This window comes from Pteropus alecto, unplaced genomic scaffold, assembly GCF_000325575.1.
Source record: "Pteropus alecto unplaced genomic scaffold, ASM32557v1 scaffold251, whole genome shotgun sequence".
In the NCBI taxonomy this organism is placed as follows: Eukaryota; Metazoa; Chordata; class Mammalia; order Chiroptera; family Pteropodidae; genus Pteropus; species Pteropus alecto.
Window position 1 is genome coordinate 4187690 of NW_006431048.1, and position 17613 is coordinate 4205302.

Below are 17613 nucleotides of genomic sequence, written 5' to 3' on the forward strand. Positions count from 1 at the left end.
GATGTCAGCGTCTTGTTGCAGAACAGTAGAAAAAGCAAGGCTCTCTGATAGCATCGGTGAAGACTTGCAGGGTCAGGCCATATTCCCTTTGAAGACATGCAGGTATCTCTGAAAATCTGGTTAGAAACTGGCAAACCAAATAGGCTCCATCTTCAAAGCCTGGTGTCAAGTGGCCTAGTAGCATTTTAAGAAAGATCACAGGACCCAGAAAAATATCTACCAGCTTACAAAATACGGATACCTATCTCTGATACCCCAACTTTACCTATTGATAAAGGAGACTAAGACTTCAGAAGTTCCCCCATTCTGAAATAATAGGAGAGAAGAGAGGCCCAACTCATCAGATTATTTGTGGTCCTGTCTACATCACTTCTCTTGGCCACGGTGGTTTCTGGGTTCATGGCCGTGAGAGGACTCCAGGTCTTTGGCCTCTGCTGCACGGGAGCCAGGCGGGCAGGCTTCTCGGAGCTCCAAGGACAGAAAGGCCACTTCTAGCTCCAGGTGTCACCTGCTTTCTGTTTTCCTTCTAATAAAAAACAAGAAGGGCAGGATAATTTCTGAACATCTTTTAGCTAACAATTTTACTTACCTTCCTTCTGGCATTTTCCTGGAGCTGCTTCTTAATGGTTCCATAGCCGCTTTCCCTCCAGGGCCTTTGTGCCTGCCCTAGATGAGTAGGTGGGTCTTAATCCAGTCTCTTAATAGAGCCCTGAGGCTTTCAGTATCAGGTCTGCTGTCCATGTCCCCAGAGGAGGGAATCTGTGGACCCAGAAGGCTGGGGCCGGCTCCTTGTTTTTCAGCTGCTTTATGCCAGCGCTTCTTTTCCACCAGGGCACCCTGACCGCTCAGGGGAAGCTGCTGCAGCAGGACACATTCTATGTGATTGAGCTGGATGCAGGCATGCAGTCCCGGACCAAGGAGAGGCGTGTGTTCCTCTTTGAGCAAATTGTCATCTTCAGTGAACTGCTCAGGAAGGGATCCCTCACCCCAGGCTACATGTTCAAAAGGAGCATCAAGGTGAGGATCCAGTTGGGATGAGAGGGGAGAAGTAAGAGCCAAATTTGGGGGAGCTGCTTTCCTACAACAGGGGCACTGGATTGAGCCAGGATCCAGAACAGTGAAGATCTTTCAGCCTAAGAACCTTCCGGCATGAAGGTTGAACATCCGTGAGAAAAAGTGACAGGCTGAGTGCCAAAATCTAGTAGGATCCTGCAGGTTCTCCAGGATCATGTCATTTTACGCAAAGATAGAAACCGAAGTAGTTAGCTGTTAGGTCCAGGGCAAAATTTTGGAAACATCTCTTGAAATAAAAACTCTAAAGAACTGTAATACATTGTTGATTTTTATTAAACCACTTAAATATGAAAAGAGTCAATTGGTTATCTTCCAGATGAATTACTTGGTCTTGGAGGAAAACGTGGACAATGACCCCTGCAAGTTCGCGCTCATGAATAGGGAGACTTCAGAGAGGGTCATTCTGCAAGCCGCCAACTCTGACATCCAGCAGGCCTGGGTGCAGGACATCAATCAAGTCTTAGAAACACAGCGAGACTTCTTAAATGGTGGGTACTGAGCCTGGCTTCTAGCAGACCTGTTTTAGGGGACCCCATACCTCTGAGCTTCCTTGGGTCTAGGCTCATGGGGAGTTATGAACCCAGATCACATTTGACATGGACTCCAACTTCATAGTTTTTAGAAACACTTTGTTTAGAATTTTTCTGAACCTGAATATACAAGTAGAACAGATGGAGCATTATAAAAAGCCCCATCTTTCCAAAAGAAAGGATATTCTCTTATAGCCTACACATAAGGCATATACCTATGGCCACCATTAGCTGATAATAATTGGAGCAAAAGTCCAAGATGGGCACATCTTCTTTCTCTTAGGGGCTATCAATGACATGTGTCTTCCCATTTGGTGGCTAATGACTGGTATTCTCACAAGTTCTCTTGCATTATCTTGAGATAACTGGGAGTTAGGGAGATCAGTTCAAATCCCCCATCTGCTCCCAACAGTGTGAGCACCTGGATAAGTCATCTTGCTAGCCAACCTGAGCCCTTTCAAATGAGAGATAATTGCACTCTAAATTTCAGTAATTTCTTGAAACTTCCCAGAACGAACTGATGAATACTCAGAAAATGTAGCTCTCTGTGGACCCTGCAGGAGTCCCCTAATAGCCTATTTGAGCTAAAATGAAGAGCAGTTGCTACCTTATTTATATTTCTTTGTTTTTCCTGCTGTGAATTTTTCATATCCATCTTGGCGTGTAAAAGGAAGTGTTGTTTTAAACTAGTGCTGATCTGCTGAGTTGAGCTGAGAAGTCTCTCTCAGCAGAAATGGAGCTTGAAGTTGAAGGCAAAATATGACCAATAACAAAGTAAACCTGGAGACTCAGCCAGCACATAGGCCTGTACACACACACACACACACACACACACACACACACGCCCACTCTGCTCTGTCACTTCTTGCCAGGACTACAATCTGGACTCTTTTCAAAAGATGCAAATACAGTGCTTATTGGATGTCTAGCATGGACCTGAATGTATGGGGGAAAATTAAAGATGACATACTAGTCGAAGACCTTGGCAAGTCAAGACATTTCCCTGGGCCTCGATTGGCTCATTTTGTGTAAAGGAGAAACTATGTACTCTGTCCATGCTGGCATATACCGTGGGGCGCCAGCAGTGCTGGAAGCAGGAAAACATGGCACACCTCCCTATGGTATCAGTCTTACTCCATGATAAGAGATTTAACACATCGTGTTTATTTTAAAACAAAAAAATTACATAGCCAGGATGCCATGACTTTTTAAGTTAGAACATGAGACTTTAAAGCAATTTCACGCTTACAGAGAGTATTTTTGAATGATGCCTCCTGCTCCTCCACTGTGTAGATAGCTTGGTTAAAAAAATAAATAAATAAAAAATAAGCTAGATTAAGTGACCTACCTCTAAGGTTCTTTCTCATTCTAAAAAGTCTAAAATTAAGTACCGGGCCAGTCCTGAGAGATAGTAATGAAAGTTGTGTATAGTTTATGGTGTCTGAATGTACACTTTAGAATTAATGCTTGTGTTAATAAAATAATCTTATGCAAAAATATGTGCATATATAAAATACATTCATTCAATTGCATTCTGTTAATAATTTCTGATAGATTGTAAGCTGGAATGAGCTTTTTAAGTTCATCAATTTAGGACAAAGAAAAACAAGGTAGGACAATAAATTGAAACCAGAAATAACTAACAATAATGGTTCTCATATATTGAATCCTTGCTCTGTGCCAGGCACTATTATTATCATCCTATATTTTTCAGGTGAGGAAAAGATTTCAGATAGGTTAAGAAACTTGTCCAAGATCTAAAAACAGTATGTGATTGAACAAGGACTTGATTCTAGAACTGTATAACTTAAAATTAAGCTCTTCACCACAAAACTGCAGTATAGTTGCTAGTGATAGAGCACAATTATCTATGAGCTCCCTAGCAAACAGAGCAAAAAAGGGAAGGGAATGGGAGGGGAGGGGAGGGAAGGGAAGGGGAAGGCGAAGGAAGGAAGGAAGGGAGAGAGGGAGGGAGGGAGGGAAGGAGGGAGGGAGGAAAAGAGTTTGGGGATGCAGAAGGGCATGAGACACTGTATCCATCAGCTGGGAACAAACTCTGTCAGAAGATATATGGCCTTCCTGATTCTAAGACCTCAATTTTGCAAATTGAGGCTGGTGGAAGAATACATACTCTTTGTGTAGCTTATTTAGGAAGACAGACTATTTTCAAGCACAGTTGGTCCATATAATCAAATACCTCAATTTTATGTGACAAGGTCTGCTTCCCAAATTTTCACTATCTACCTAAAACTTGGAACTGCATTTCTTTGGGCATAGTTGATGGTTCAGACTTTTACATGGTTCCAAGAGAACTTTCTCCTAATTTTAGTGAATTATAGAGCTATTACTGTACAAATTATCAATACCTAAATATTTAATGCCTACAGAACACTCTCCAGGGAGAAAGGCTGAGCTCCAGCAGGAGCCTGTTCTATACTTTGACACACTCAAGAGAAAAGGATGTGATGATGGACCAGGGCCAGGCTTTTACTTACAGAGACATGTGCAGGCATCTCAAAGTCATCTTTCCCTCCTGAGACCTTAAATAGAATAAAGTGTGACCCTATGTTGAGTCCTATTGAGGTACATGCTGATCACTATATAAATATCCTTATAATTGAAAGTTCTCTGGGCACCAACTGTTAACCCACTTAAATATTTGTCACAGTGGATACTGATAAAAATGACATAATCAGGCCAGCCCTTGAAGTCATTATTACTGAATTTGACCTGTATGCTTTTGCCTGGCTGTACCTCTTTAGGATTCAGACCCTGGAACTTTGTTATCTTAAACTTAGTAAAACAAAGTTCACATCTTTCCTTTCAAATCAGCTTTTCCTCTGTCTCCTTGACAAGCATTCTCCCAGTCTCCAAACCTGAGTGACCCGTGATTCTTGCTGCCTTTTCGCATGTAGGCTGTGTCGTTGTCTAGTCTCCCTTCAGAACACTTGCCACACCAAATCCCTTCTACATTATCACTGGCTCTGCTCTGGTTATGCAATAATAGATCTTGTTATTATCTCATGGCTTCTGAATCAGCTTGTCCAATCTCTTCTCCCAACTGCTACAGGGTTAATGTTCTTCGAGTGTGTCTCTGCTGATAGAATCTGAATTTAAAACGTTCAAGTTCATTGAACCCAATCGCTTTTGTGATCTTCAGAATTAAATCCAGACTCATTACCCTTGGCAGAAAGATCTGTCACACTATGGCACCTCCAACCAGCCCTACCTGTCTCACGTCCCCTTCATCCATGGAGACCCATGGCTCTGTGCTCTAGATAATCCGACTCTATCCTGTTCCCCAGACACACTTCATAATTTCTTCCTTCCTACAGAATCTTAGAGCCAGCTCTCTTCTGAAGTTCTTTATTGCCACCACCTGTACATATACACAACACACACTCATACTACAGAGCCCTCTCTCCTTTTGTACAACACTTTGTACCCTATGTATGGTACCATTTGTGTTTTCATTATTTGGGTAGGTTTTTTAGTTCTCACAGTAGATTACAAGTTCCTTACAAACAAGGGTAGTATCTTCCTCGTGTATCCCCATTATGCCTGGCACAGAGCTTGTACCTAAGAAGCCTCTAAATCCTGTGGAATTCCCAAAGCTTAGAGTAATTGTCCACTCTTACCTTGCAGCACTGCAGTCACCCATTGAGTATCAGCGGAAAGAAAGGAGCACAGCCGTGATGAGGTCCCAGCCTGCAAGGGCTCCCCAAGCCAGCCCCAGGCCCTACTCCTCTGTCCCCGTGGGCTCTGAGAAGCCCCCAAAAGGCTCCAGCTATAACCCGCCTCTGCCACCCTTAAAGATATCTACCTCCAATGGCAGTCCAGGGTTTGACTACCACCAGCCTGGGGACAAGTTTGAGGCCAGCAAGGTAAGTGACAGTCCATTACCCCCACTTCTTAACTCTTAGGGCACAGCCCTCGGAGGTCACTTTGAGAAGCAGCGTCCTTTTATGCTGATCATTTGTCAGGAACAGCCCACTGGGTACAGCCTAGTCTCAGTTACTTCTCCTTCCTCCCCACAAATTGAGTGTGTCAGACTAGTTCCCTCTAGCGCAGACACCCTATCGTTGTTGGAGAGACTCTATACAAATATAAGATATTATTGTAGTAGCAATTATAAAAAGAGATGATTTATATCTAATTGAGTAGTTGTGGTGTAGATCATCTAAAAGTCAAAACTCTAGTGTCTGATATTTTAAAGAGATTGTCCTTTCGAATGATGAGCTGCTTAAGTGAGCTCACAGTTCTTCACCATCCATTGGCTGATGCGACAAGGAGAGATTATTTATCTGTGTGAATGAGGAAGCCAGCCTTGGATTAAACATTTATCACAGATCATCTGTAATTCAGACATCACCATGAGGATAGCCATAGATTAATCATTCCAAATTCTGCAACTCGCTTATTCTAGACCCTCAGCAAGTTAGTTAATCAGACTAGGCCTCAGTTTCTTCTAGAACTGAATGGGTCTGTTAATAGGAACATCTACATTTTAGCCTACTTGTTCTGATTTTATACTTTTATTCTTTTACCCAAATCGTTAAATATTGATTTTTTTAAAAAAATTAATTGTTAATGTCTAAATTCAATTCTGTATTAGAGTAACTGTACCAATCTATTTCATCACATCACGTGGAAATGATTTTCTACCAAAAAAAACCCCTGCCCGCCCTTGTGAATAAGTTGAAGTCATATTGGCATTTTGTCAAACTTATTGAAGAATTTCTGGCTCTCACCATGCCCTGTGAGGCAGCCAGGCCTCCCTGGGAGTTACAGGTCTGCCTCTAAGCAGCTTTCCTGGTGGAGAGTCATGTGAAAAGGCCACAGAGGCAGGACCTCTTGTGTTAATGACTGTAGGGGAAAGTGAAAGCGTCCTGTTCCCATAGGAGTTGGGTCAGGGTAGGTCATGACCTTGCCTTTGAATTGGGCAAATGTCTCATGGAGAGTCTGAATGTCGAATAAGACCAATGCTTTTTCAAAAGGAAGAAAAAAATGTATCAAAGGGTCTGTGTTCTTTCCACCCAAGGGTTACTACCCCTAACTCGACCTTTGCCCAGACCTCACTCTGCCCAAGTATTCATGCATCCCTGTGCCAGGACTACATTCTTCCTTCCATTAGTCAGAGGATGCTGGCGGGAAGGTTGCATGCTAGGGAATGGGCTTCCAGGTGGAAGGTGTGTTTATACCTTTACCTAGGCTGGGCAGTATCTCTTCCTATTCACCCTTGATTATAATATTGTATGAAACAGAGTATATTTATGAATGTAGTATCATTACTCAAGATAATTTTCTGCCTGCTATTTACCCTGCTAGTGGAAGGTTGAGCTTTTAACCACACTGTAGGGTACAGAGCAAACCTGTGTGAACCAGCCTTCTTGTGTCTGTATCCCTCCCTCCCTGTCTCCCAGCAGAGTGACCTGGGAGGCTGCAATGGGACCTCGTCCATGGCCGTGATCAAAGATTACTATGCACTGAAGGAGAATGAAATCTGTGTGAGCCAAGGTGAGGTGGTCCAGGTCCTTGCCGTCAACCAGCAGAACATGTGCCTGGTGTACCAGCCTGCCAGCGACCATTCCCCTGCGGCTGAGGGCTGGGTCCCAGGCAACATCCTGGCACCCCTCACCAAAGCCACGGCAGCAGCAGAAAATAGTGACGGGAGCATCAAGTAAGTGCCTCATTGGCTTCCCCGGGAGAGGAGTATGTGGATTTTAAAAAAAAATTCGAAAACAAACAAAGAACACAAAATGCAAACACATGGTAGGGAATTACTGCTGCTTATTCTCGACAGTGCCACCGGAACCAATGTTTGAGTGCTGGAACCACACACAACATGGGGCATCCAGGCTGGATTATTTTGAATTTTTTTGTTGATGGTAGTGGCGGTGGTTTTTCTTTCCTTTTTGTTTATAATTTTGTGTTCATTTTTTTCTCCTCTTTTCCTCCCCTCATTAAGAAAAGAACCTTGAAACCCTAGGTGACAAAAGCATGCCTTTTCGTTGCTCCACTTGACCCATCACAGGATTCACTGGACTGGACGGCTATTTATATTGTATTAAGTTACTGATCTATATATATATATATATATATATATATATATATATATATATATATATATATATATATATATATATATATATATATATATATATATATATATATATATATATATATATATATATATATATATATATATATATATATATATATATATATATATATATATATATATATATATATATATATATATATATATATATTTTTTTTTTTTGATTGACACCAAAAAATTACCTTAGCACAAATGCCAGACCTGTACATACAGGTCAGAGGCCCGCTGCTTCTCCCAGGAGAGAGGGGACTTTTTGGTTGTCTATGGCAATTCCTCTGTACAGATTGTACCTTTTTTTTTTTTTTAACTTCCCCCTCCCCTGTCACTTTAATATATGTTCATGGTAACTTGTAAGATATTTCTTTTCCTGATTTTGGTTGCGAAGACCCTTCCGAACACATTCCTGTATAAAGTATTTTGCACTATTTAAAGAAACCCGTATGGATGAAGTCAGGTTGTGCAATATAATGGAGAGTCACAATGTTCATCATTGTACCTGTAATGTAACTAATAATTTTAAATGTACTATTTTAAATATGTAAAATAAATTTTCACCATGAGCATGTTTTCATGAGGTTAAAGACTAGTTGACCCTTTTTCCCCATTTCACTCTTCTGGGACTTTTAAATGTGCAAATGTTTCTTCTTTTCTTTTCTTTTTTTTCTTTTTTTTCCTTTTCTTTCCTTTTCTGTATTTTAACAGTCGGTTGAATACATTGGTGGTTTTTTTCCTATACAACCAGTCATGAAAGCTCCAACCCCAGCCTTTCTTTCTAAAGCCCCTACTGGTTTTCTCTTACCTCTGAGATGAGAAATGATGCAGATTGGATGCTACCCAACTGGGTGACCTTGAAGTGCTGACGTAAATTAATGACTAGAGTAGAAGGCAGTGTTTGGCTTGCATTCCCCACAGCTTTCCACACCAGTGGTCATCCATGACAGCTGAAACGAGCTCCCATAAGAAATATGAGCAGGGTCACCAACAGAACTGTACTTCTCTGACCCTTTCTCTAGGGCCAGAGACTAGCAAGGGGCTAGGGATCACTGACCTCATTCTGGCCTTTCTAAGTAACCGCAGGCCCAACTGGAACTCTGCAGCGGCCCCTAGCATGCAAATAGGCCCAATTCATTTTATTCTGAAGATGCTAGGCTTTGGTACCCTTTAAGAAGCCTTGAGAATAAAGGCCCTCAAAGTATTGGAGTTCTTATTAATCAGTGTCTTTATAGAGCTAAGTCATAATGATTTGTGATCTAATTATCCAGGCACTGAGCACATCTTCCTCTTCACCTTTGGGTCTTTCGGTCACTTTTTCACACCTTTTATGGAAGGGAAGGTATAAAAGGTATCAGACTGGATGAGAGAGAACAGATTCAAAATATAAATTGGTCATTTTGGTTCCTTATCAGCTGCTCTTGCGCAAGGGTCGGTGGGGGTGTGGAACAGAGCAACTAATTAAAAGTGGTTGCCATTTATCAGTGAAGGACACTCATCGTACCCTCTCCAGGGCTTGAAATGATCACAGAGGTCAGAGTTGGATAAATGCCCCTGAAACCGTGTTTCCACATGACTCCCCGGCTTGTGGCCAAGAGACGGAAGCTCCCCAAACCAGGATGATGAGTTCTTCTGGGAAGAAGAATATGAAACTGAGCCTGTCCTGCCACTTGTTCTACTCAGTCTTCCTTCCAAACATTATGGCATTTCTAGTTTCTCACGAAGCATACTGAATGACCCAGAGGGTTGTAATAAACATAGAGACACACTCCCACACTCACACACGCACGCTGTGCTGTCTGCCCTGGGAGTCTTCAGCAGGGAGCTCCCTCACTCAAGATGTTCTCAGAAGGAGCTAAAGACATGGATTTGGGGGTAAAGATATAAGATGAAAGCTGAAGTTAACCGAATGGTATCATTTAAGATTAGCTTCCATGACTGGTTTTCACTCAGCTACAGCAAGTGGAATGAGGAGGTGGTATGCAGACGGTCCCAAAGAGTCTGCCCATTTAGGAGCTACAGGAGAAGGTCTGGCCAAGAGATTCTTGCCTCTTAAAGAAGCCCACTTTCCCAAAAAATTTGAGAACATGACTATGATTGCTCTTGCCTACTGAGGTTTGTTGTCGACCATGTGTGTTAGTGATAAATGTTTTTGGAACACCTTCCCCAGAACATCCTAAAATCCCTGACATATGTGGAATTTTATGGAGGGGATACTATACATTTTGGAGTATCCTCCTTCCTCCTAAATCTCATATGTCTCTCTCTCTTTTCTCTCCTTTAATGAAGGCTCTTTTTATTGAGTCCTGCCTGCATAGGCCTAAATTTGACAAGGAGACACTGAAGGGAAGCCAACCTCTCTTACTCCAGACAATAATAGAATTTCCTCCAAACTCTGTGACCACACCTGAAATTCATGATGACTGTGCAGGGTCACTGATGCTGTGTGTGACTTGACTTTGGGTGTCTTTGTCTTTGAGTCCTAACATATCAAAAGCTCTGCCCTGAGCTTCTCTTTACAGGTCTATGAAGAAGTAGCTCCCAACCCTGTCATGGGAAGAAGGAAGTTAGAATAGTGTGAAAGGGCGTTGCCGCCCTCATCTCCCTGAGAGCGCATTATCATCTCCCAAGAGGGAAACTCTAGGACCTCTTAGTGGTTGACAGAGCTCTATATTCACAAACACTAAGCGATGTGGAGAACATAGACCAAAAAACCTTTTATCCTAAAATATCCAGATAAATGAGTGGTGCTTAACTATTTATTCAGTCAAATGCCCCAGAAAATCTTATCTGTACCACAGTGTTTGGGAATGGGTACAGCTCAAATACAAATAATGAAATGGAAACCTCAAAATCATCCTTTTGGATCTTTATATCCGGTACTGGGAAAGTTCCAGTAGCTTATGCACTATAGAATATAATTCTTGTATCTTTCCTGTTTTCCCCCACTCCCCTAACCCTCCCATCCATCCATCTGGCTTCGTTCTTCCCCTATCCACCATACCCTTCAGGAAGGATATTCCTCAGTCCTATGAGGCCTCATAAGTATGATATAAAAACTTCCCTTGGTAGAATTTAATAACCCCGTACTCATATTTTTCTTAAATGCTGCAGTCAACCTTGCACATCTATCAGGTGGGGTCAAAGTTCATTCTCGCTCACTTCCGGTTTGAGGTGAAGTCAGCTGCCTGCCACCACAGCTGGCGTGCAGGTTTGAGGCCTCTGAAGCTGGGGCATGACTGGAGCACCTCACCTACCGACTCACCCATGGGTGGCGAACCCACCCACCGCCTCACTCTGCCCTGACCTACCATTTTGATTGGTACATTTTTTGGTACAACAGGAAGTCATGTTCATGGCATACTCTACGCATGAGAAAGCGGGCGGAAGTGGAGAACACGGGTAAAAATGAAGCCACAGGGCCTCGTAAACCCAAGGATATTCTGGGCAACAAAGTCTCTGTTAAAGTGAGTAAGGTATTCTGGAGCTGTGTCCCACCTCTCATCTATTCCCACCCTGCAGCATTCTCAAGAGGCAATCTGGGTGGATGGGGATTTTTTTTCTCAGTACGGGGACCAGAGGGGAAGTAGTTTAACAGGATTTTGCATGCAAGATCAATTTATTTTTTATTTTTTATTTCTCCTGGCAACTTCGATTCAAATAAGTAAGTATCTCCTTTTTTTCTTTTATACATTTATACTGTGCAGATGTTTTATAGCAAAATTATCTGCAGCATTATTCTGTTAGAAATGCAAGGTGCTTGATTCATACAGAATTTCTCCAAGCTGCTCATTCAGTATCCTAGGGTTTGAAAATACATGCAGAGTAAAGAGATCAGGGATGCTTTCCAAACCCTCAACCCTATGAAATCTGAGGTTTGGAACTTAAGGCAGTGTGTCCTTGATAAAGCTTCATTTCTTTTCCCCAGAATTCAGACATGACCTTCAGGCCTGTGCATGGCAGGGGAGGGAGGCACGTTGGTGAAGCCCAAGTTACTGCTTTGTGATAACCCACCTATTACTCTGAACTCACTGATTCTAAGGTTCAGTAGACCCTTGTTGCCCCCTCCCCATCTTGAAACGATGTGATCTGTTTTCTTTACCTTGGGCCCTCTGAAAAGATCTGCCTCTGGACAATGGAAATTAGACTGCTGATGTTTAATTGTGTTCTGATGCATGGTTACCTATCTACCTGGCACATTTTTTCCCCCTTTCTAAGCAAAATAAGAACAACTGAAACCCATTCTCACGTCCTTCTTGGGGAAAAGAAATTGTATTCTCTCCTTCACCCTCATCTGGGAAGGCCACCCTCACAGAAGACCACAGTTCAATTTGACAGCACTCATGCTTCATTTGGTTGCTTCCATTGCTATTTCCTGTGAGATGAGCGGCTGTACGTGATCCCAGCCTCACTCAGCTCCTGAAAAGAGCATGCTGCCACCCTTGGTGATCCGCACCCCCACCTTAAAAGCACCTGGTTTTTTCTCTGCCCAATTTCCCATTGCCCACGCTTCTCTGAAGTTCTCCTTGCTCTCGAGCAAAAGCTGCCTGTGTTCTAACTGTGTTCTCTTTCTTCCCCCTTCCTCATGCTGCCCATCAAGGAGACGAACAGTTCCGAGGAGTCAGAGTGTGATGATCTTGACCCTAATACTAGCATGGAGGTAGAAGCAGCTATTGTTGTCCTATTTCCTACAATGATTGTCTTTTTCATGTGTTCTGTGACAGCGACCTTACTAAAGTGACCAGCCAGTTAAGGATAAATTGTTATGTCAGGGCATCTCTGGGGTTCCATCCCAACTTACAAACAAACAAACTTAATTCAATTCAATTTTGATAGAAAAGTCTACCTAGATATATTTTTAAAAACACACTCTGCTTCTCTTGAATGTTTGCTTAATATTTTCTTCTTTGGCAGATTTGGTTTTATGCAGAAGATATCTAACTTCATTAATAAAAACTTAGAACACATTTTTTTTTTTCATGGAAAACAGCATCATAAAGAGTTATTGGTTCCCAGCTACAAAACAAGAACCCATTAGTTTTTGTTTTCTCCACTTTCATTTCTCCCTCTTCCCTTTTCCCCGCTTTTTCTCCCCGCTGCATCCTCTGTATGTGGTTCTTCTACTGGGACCTATTCCTTCCTCAAGATTCCAGCAAAATCATGTTTTAATTATGGTTTTCTGGAGACCTGGCACTCGTCACTGTGTATAGCTGGCTGATAGCAAATGAGGAATGATTGCCGTAACCCCAGAACCCACCTTTGCCCAGCCTCCAGGGCTCCTGGGCAGTGGCTGTGCCCACTGTGGAGAAAAAGCAGCTCTGGGGTTTGCCTCCCTCCCAGAAACTGAGTAGAGACCTCTCTAGAGACAGAGAGACTGCAATGCTGCCCTGGGACCTTTCACTCTGGGATGGCAGGGATGTGGGAGTGGAACCAGCACCTCCACCAGCAAGAACACTGAATCGACTTTGAACTCTTTCTGGGCTAGAAACTATTTGGGGTTATAGAAACAGGATTCTTACATGGTTTACCACTGAGTGACAACCATTCAAATTTATGGGCTCTAGAGAATTTGAGAAAACTTGGAGCTGGTGTTCCCTGCTGTTTTGTCTTTCAGAGTTAATCGAAATTTTTTCTCCAAATCTGTGCCTCCATCTTCAGTAAAGGATAAAAGTTTAGAGATTTCCTCTAAGCACAAAATAGAGAATTTAAAATTCTTGTCTTTTTATAGCCCTAAGCTAATACTTAACAAGATGGATTTTTATTGTTCTTATTCTAATTTGACCTAATCCCAAAGAAACCACCATATTATGACAACCACCACAAAACCCAAGAAAGACCATGCAGCCCAAGATGGGGTAAGTCAACTGTAGAAGATGCCAACTGAGTTGAATCGGGCCAGAGACAAGTGGTTGAAAGTAGGAGTTCTGCCAGGATAAAATAGTCCCCTGTGGATGTGGGTATTGCCACAGAGCTAAATCTGGCAGGCGTGGGTCAGTGCAGTGCTCCACTGTGGAAGGAATGGGATACTGCATTCGTAGCCTAAATGTATCATAGAGAAAGAGGAAGCTGGGGGAAATTTCTGGCTCTGCTCTCCTTGCATTTCATAGGATAGGCACTAGCTCCTGTGGAGCCCACGCCTATCAGCTTGTAGATGCCTAGTGGACCCTGTATCTCCAGCTTAAGTGTTGCTGGCATGTATCAGAGATGTCATTTGCAAGTGGAGGAAGGCCAGGTGGTGGGGGAGTAGGGGGTGGGAAAGCTAGGTATCTGTGTTCCAGAAGGCAATTTGGGAGCTTTTTCAGCTCTAGTGGACCCGGGGGAGAAGAGTGACTTTCCCACTCTGCTCTTTAAAGGAAGAAGTGGGCACAAGGTGTTGGGGGACCAAGTGAAGAGCACACACTGAGGTTAATTGATGCAATCAGATGCTCCATTCTACATTTAGATAAGCAAAAGTGTGTAGGTATTCACACACACACACACACACACACACACACACACACACACAATGTAGGTATTCACACACGCGCGCGCGCACACACACACACACACACACACACACACACACACACGCCTTAACCCTGCTTTGTGAGTCACACACATTTCTAAGGTTTGTATTCGTCCAAGGCTTGCAGCCTTTGTGATGGGTCCCAGGGAGGGTTTATGGGGCACATAAGCAAGGGTATTAGGATGTCAATGCTGAACAGAGGAAAGCCAAAAATGGTGTTGGCGCATGTCTGAAACATTTTCAGACACAATAGCTGAGGCAGAAATTTCAATTAACTGGAACTCTCGAGGGTCATGTGGTTGGAAACTGCAAATATTGTGGTTAACCCAGGGTTTCTGTAGTAGGAGTGCGTGCGGCCCTTACATATTCCATATGGATTCTTCTAAGCATCAGCGAGCTCTTCTGAACTGTGTTGTCATCTTGAAATTAACTCTGAGCACATAAGCAGGAGCTGAGGAAAAGCAAGCATCTTGGCACTGCTAGATTAGTATTTTCAGACACAAATAAGATAAAGTCAACCTGTTAAATGTGAGTTAAGAATATTCTCAAGAGGTAGGTAAGTAGAACTTTATTGCAAAGTCCATTGCAGAAGAAAGTGGCCAGGGGTGCACAGGAAGAAAGCTACACCTTAAAGACTTGGCTTGAGAAGCAGATGGGAGGACCACCTCTTAAAGCCCTCTCACTGCTAAAATGATAGCTTTGGGCATTATTACAGGCCCAGACTGGCCCCCAACTTCACTCTTGTCTTCTAAATCTGATTACTGTAATGGGTGTTGTCTCTTTTGGAACATATGCCTTGCGCCCTACTGAGCTGGACTGCAACTCCTGTGGCCTGCGCTATGAGCCCCTGTGCCTGGAATCCAGCTGACATCATGGCCCATGCACCCTGCGCACCACTTGATTCCAGGTCTCCGAATAATAAGTCTTACCCTGCTGACTGCCTGATGCCAGCCCTCTGATTCCGTTCCTGGCTATGTATAGGCTCTTACCTCCACCTCCACCTCCAAACATTCTTTAATTTTTCTCAATTGGTGGATTGAAGAGTTCCCATAAGGAGCAGTTTCCTGGGGTCTTTGCTTACACACCAGCTGCTTGCTATCCTGAGAGCTGGCATATGTCCTACCATATTGTTTTAGGGAGCTATATCAGCACATCCTTGGAAGCTAATTAAGAGGAGAGTAATTTACCTTGAATCCTAGGAATCTGATTTACAAAGCTTTCCAAGACCACTCAATTATCTAAAGGAGGCAGTTTTGCTCTAATAGTCACATCCTTTTTTCTTCCCCTGTAGGGACACACTTGTGAATATTGTTAAATACGACCCCTACTCCCTGCTCCCAGCACCACCAGCCACACCACCGGTGGCTATAAGATTGGCTCTGGGCCTGTGCAGTCCCCTGTGGCCTAGCACCCTTCTCTCCTGCTGATCTGTGACCACACCTCAGAGAGAACTGGTCTAAATATGACAAGGATCTGTCCATAGTTCAGCTTACTTCTTTACCTTGCTCTGATTACACTTTGGGAGCAGGAGCAGAGGAGGATGTTATAGATGAGAGAAATATATCTATATGGAGTAAGAGTCAAATCAGTCCTAAAACCAAAGACTAGGCTGTCTTGGAAACAAGTTAATATTAATTCATTTTTCTAGTACAGCTTAGACTGCCGATTCCTTTTATTGACAAGGAGCATAGATGTGTGATGGTGGGCTGAGCACCATATGCCCATTTGCCACTTCTCAGTCCTACCTCTGCCTCTACACTGATGCCCAGGCTGGAGCCAGGGCTCAGGGCTCACGGCTCAGCATCTGCCCTCTGAGCCAATGCCCATCTCTGAGAAGTCTAGGTCCTTTCTGAGCTGTATTGGATTTCTCTTAGGATCCAGGCTAGACAGGTTCCCACACCCATGCCATCTCTGAAAGTTGTCCGAGGACTGCGTCGATGCTTGGGTTTTTGCACCTATCCTCCAACCCCAGCACTGCCACTGGCCTGCATCATATGCTGGAGTAGGAAGGCCTGAACCAACCTCCCAGACTTAGGCCTTTGTCTTCAGGGACAAGGATTCTCAACCTAGCTTCTAGGTGAAGCCCAATTAATTAAATGCATCTTAACTTTTTTAAAAGCCCAATACCACTTTTAGAAGTGAGGCAATCCATCAGAGTAAGAAGGTGTCAAGAGTACAGAAAGACTGCCTCTCTGCCCCAGCCACTTAACACGGGGCATGACTAAATGCAGACATTTCCCTTGGTCGTGATGCCAGCCGCAAGATATTTAGCTCAAGGAGTCACTTTCTACAGTAAGAATGGGGTTGGGATCTTGTGAGAAAGGTTCTGAAGGATGAGGGAAGGAAAGCACTTAGAAAGGTGAAGCTGATTTGGGGAAATTTTTCCAGTTAGGGTAAGAATCAGACTTTCAGAGTTGACAGAAACTTGAAAACCTTTAATTAGCCCCATCCCCTTTATGTGTTTTTTTATTGTGGTAAAATGTGCGTGTGTGTGTGTGTGTGTGTGTGTGCTATTGTGGTAAAATGTGTGTATGTGTGTGTGTGTGTGTATAAATTTGCCATCTTAACCATTTTTAAGTGGAATTAGATACCTTCACAAACTGTGCAATCATCACCACTGTTCATTTCCAGACTGTTTTCATCATCCCGATCTGAAACTGTACCCCCTAAACAACTCCCCATTCCCCTCCTCCTCCCTCCAGCCCCTTTGGAAGACTTTTAGAAGAGGAAACTGAGGCGGAGTAAGTTGTCACTTTCTGTTTGAAACTGAGAAGGTGCCCTGAAGTCAGTATCTGATTGTCCCTGGTAGTTGTTCCCCCACCTACACCATTCTGCTCCCCTCTTGGAGCACCCCATCTCCGGGCTGGGGTTAAGCTAAAACACAGATCCCGACAGAAGAGAAGACCTTCCTTCTAGTGCCATTTCCTGTGTAGATTTGTCATTCAATGTCCCAGCTCAACAAAGAGGAATATCATTTCTGCCCATCACAGTTTTCCAAGGCTGAAGTATGATTTAAGTAAAAATCACACAAAGGCAGTATCACATGGAAAGAACACTGGCATGAGAGTCAGAAAATCTGGACTCCAGTCCAGCTACTGCCAGCTGTGAGGCCTCAGGCCAACTAGCCTTTCTGAGCCCCGGGTTTCTCTGTGGGAGGACACACAGCTCCAAGGGTACAGGTGTTTCTCTAAGCGATGTGGAACCCACTGTGCTGGTCTAAGGTGTGTTATCAGAGGACTTTGAGATGCTTTGCTCTCCTGAACTTGACTCTGAAAACAATGAGACCCCAATAGAAGAGGAAGCATAAGATTCTGTGCCTTGCCCCTGAAACTTGCTTTGCAGAGGGTGGCGGGAATAGACTCCTGAGATCTGACTAGAGTATCAACTCCCTG

At 43.4% G+C, this 17613-nt stretch overlaps 1 protein-coding gene across 4 annotated transcripts in view; it reads left to right on the plus strand.

The window, feature by feature from the left end:
• The window catches only part of LOC112469025 (kalirin-like), a 102343-nt gene that overhangs the window by 59252 nt on the left and 25478 nt on the right, over nucleotides 1–17613 (plus strand). For 2 of the 4 annotated variants that reach the window (XM_025052132.1, XM_025052133.1), the window contains exons 12-16: nucleotides 832–1017; nucleotides 1391–1562; nucleotides 5250–5488; nucleotides 7028–7284; nucleotides 11060–11183. In XM_025052132.1, the coding sequence (XP_024907900.1) occupies nucleotides 832–1017; nucleotides 1391–1562; nucleotides 5250–5488; nucleotides 7028–7284; nucleotides 11060–11183 (978 nt within the window). Of the gene's footprint in view, nucleotides 1–831; nucleotides 1018–1390; nucleotides 1563–5249; nucleotides 5489–7027; nucleotides 7697–11059; nucleotides 11184–17613 lie in introns of those variants that run through there. The other 2 variants (XM_025052134.1, XM_025052135.1) reach the window with 2 other exon arrangements.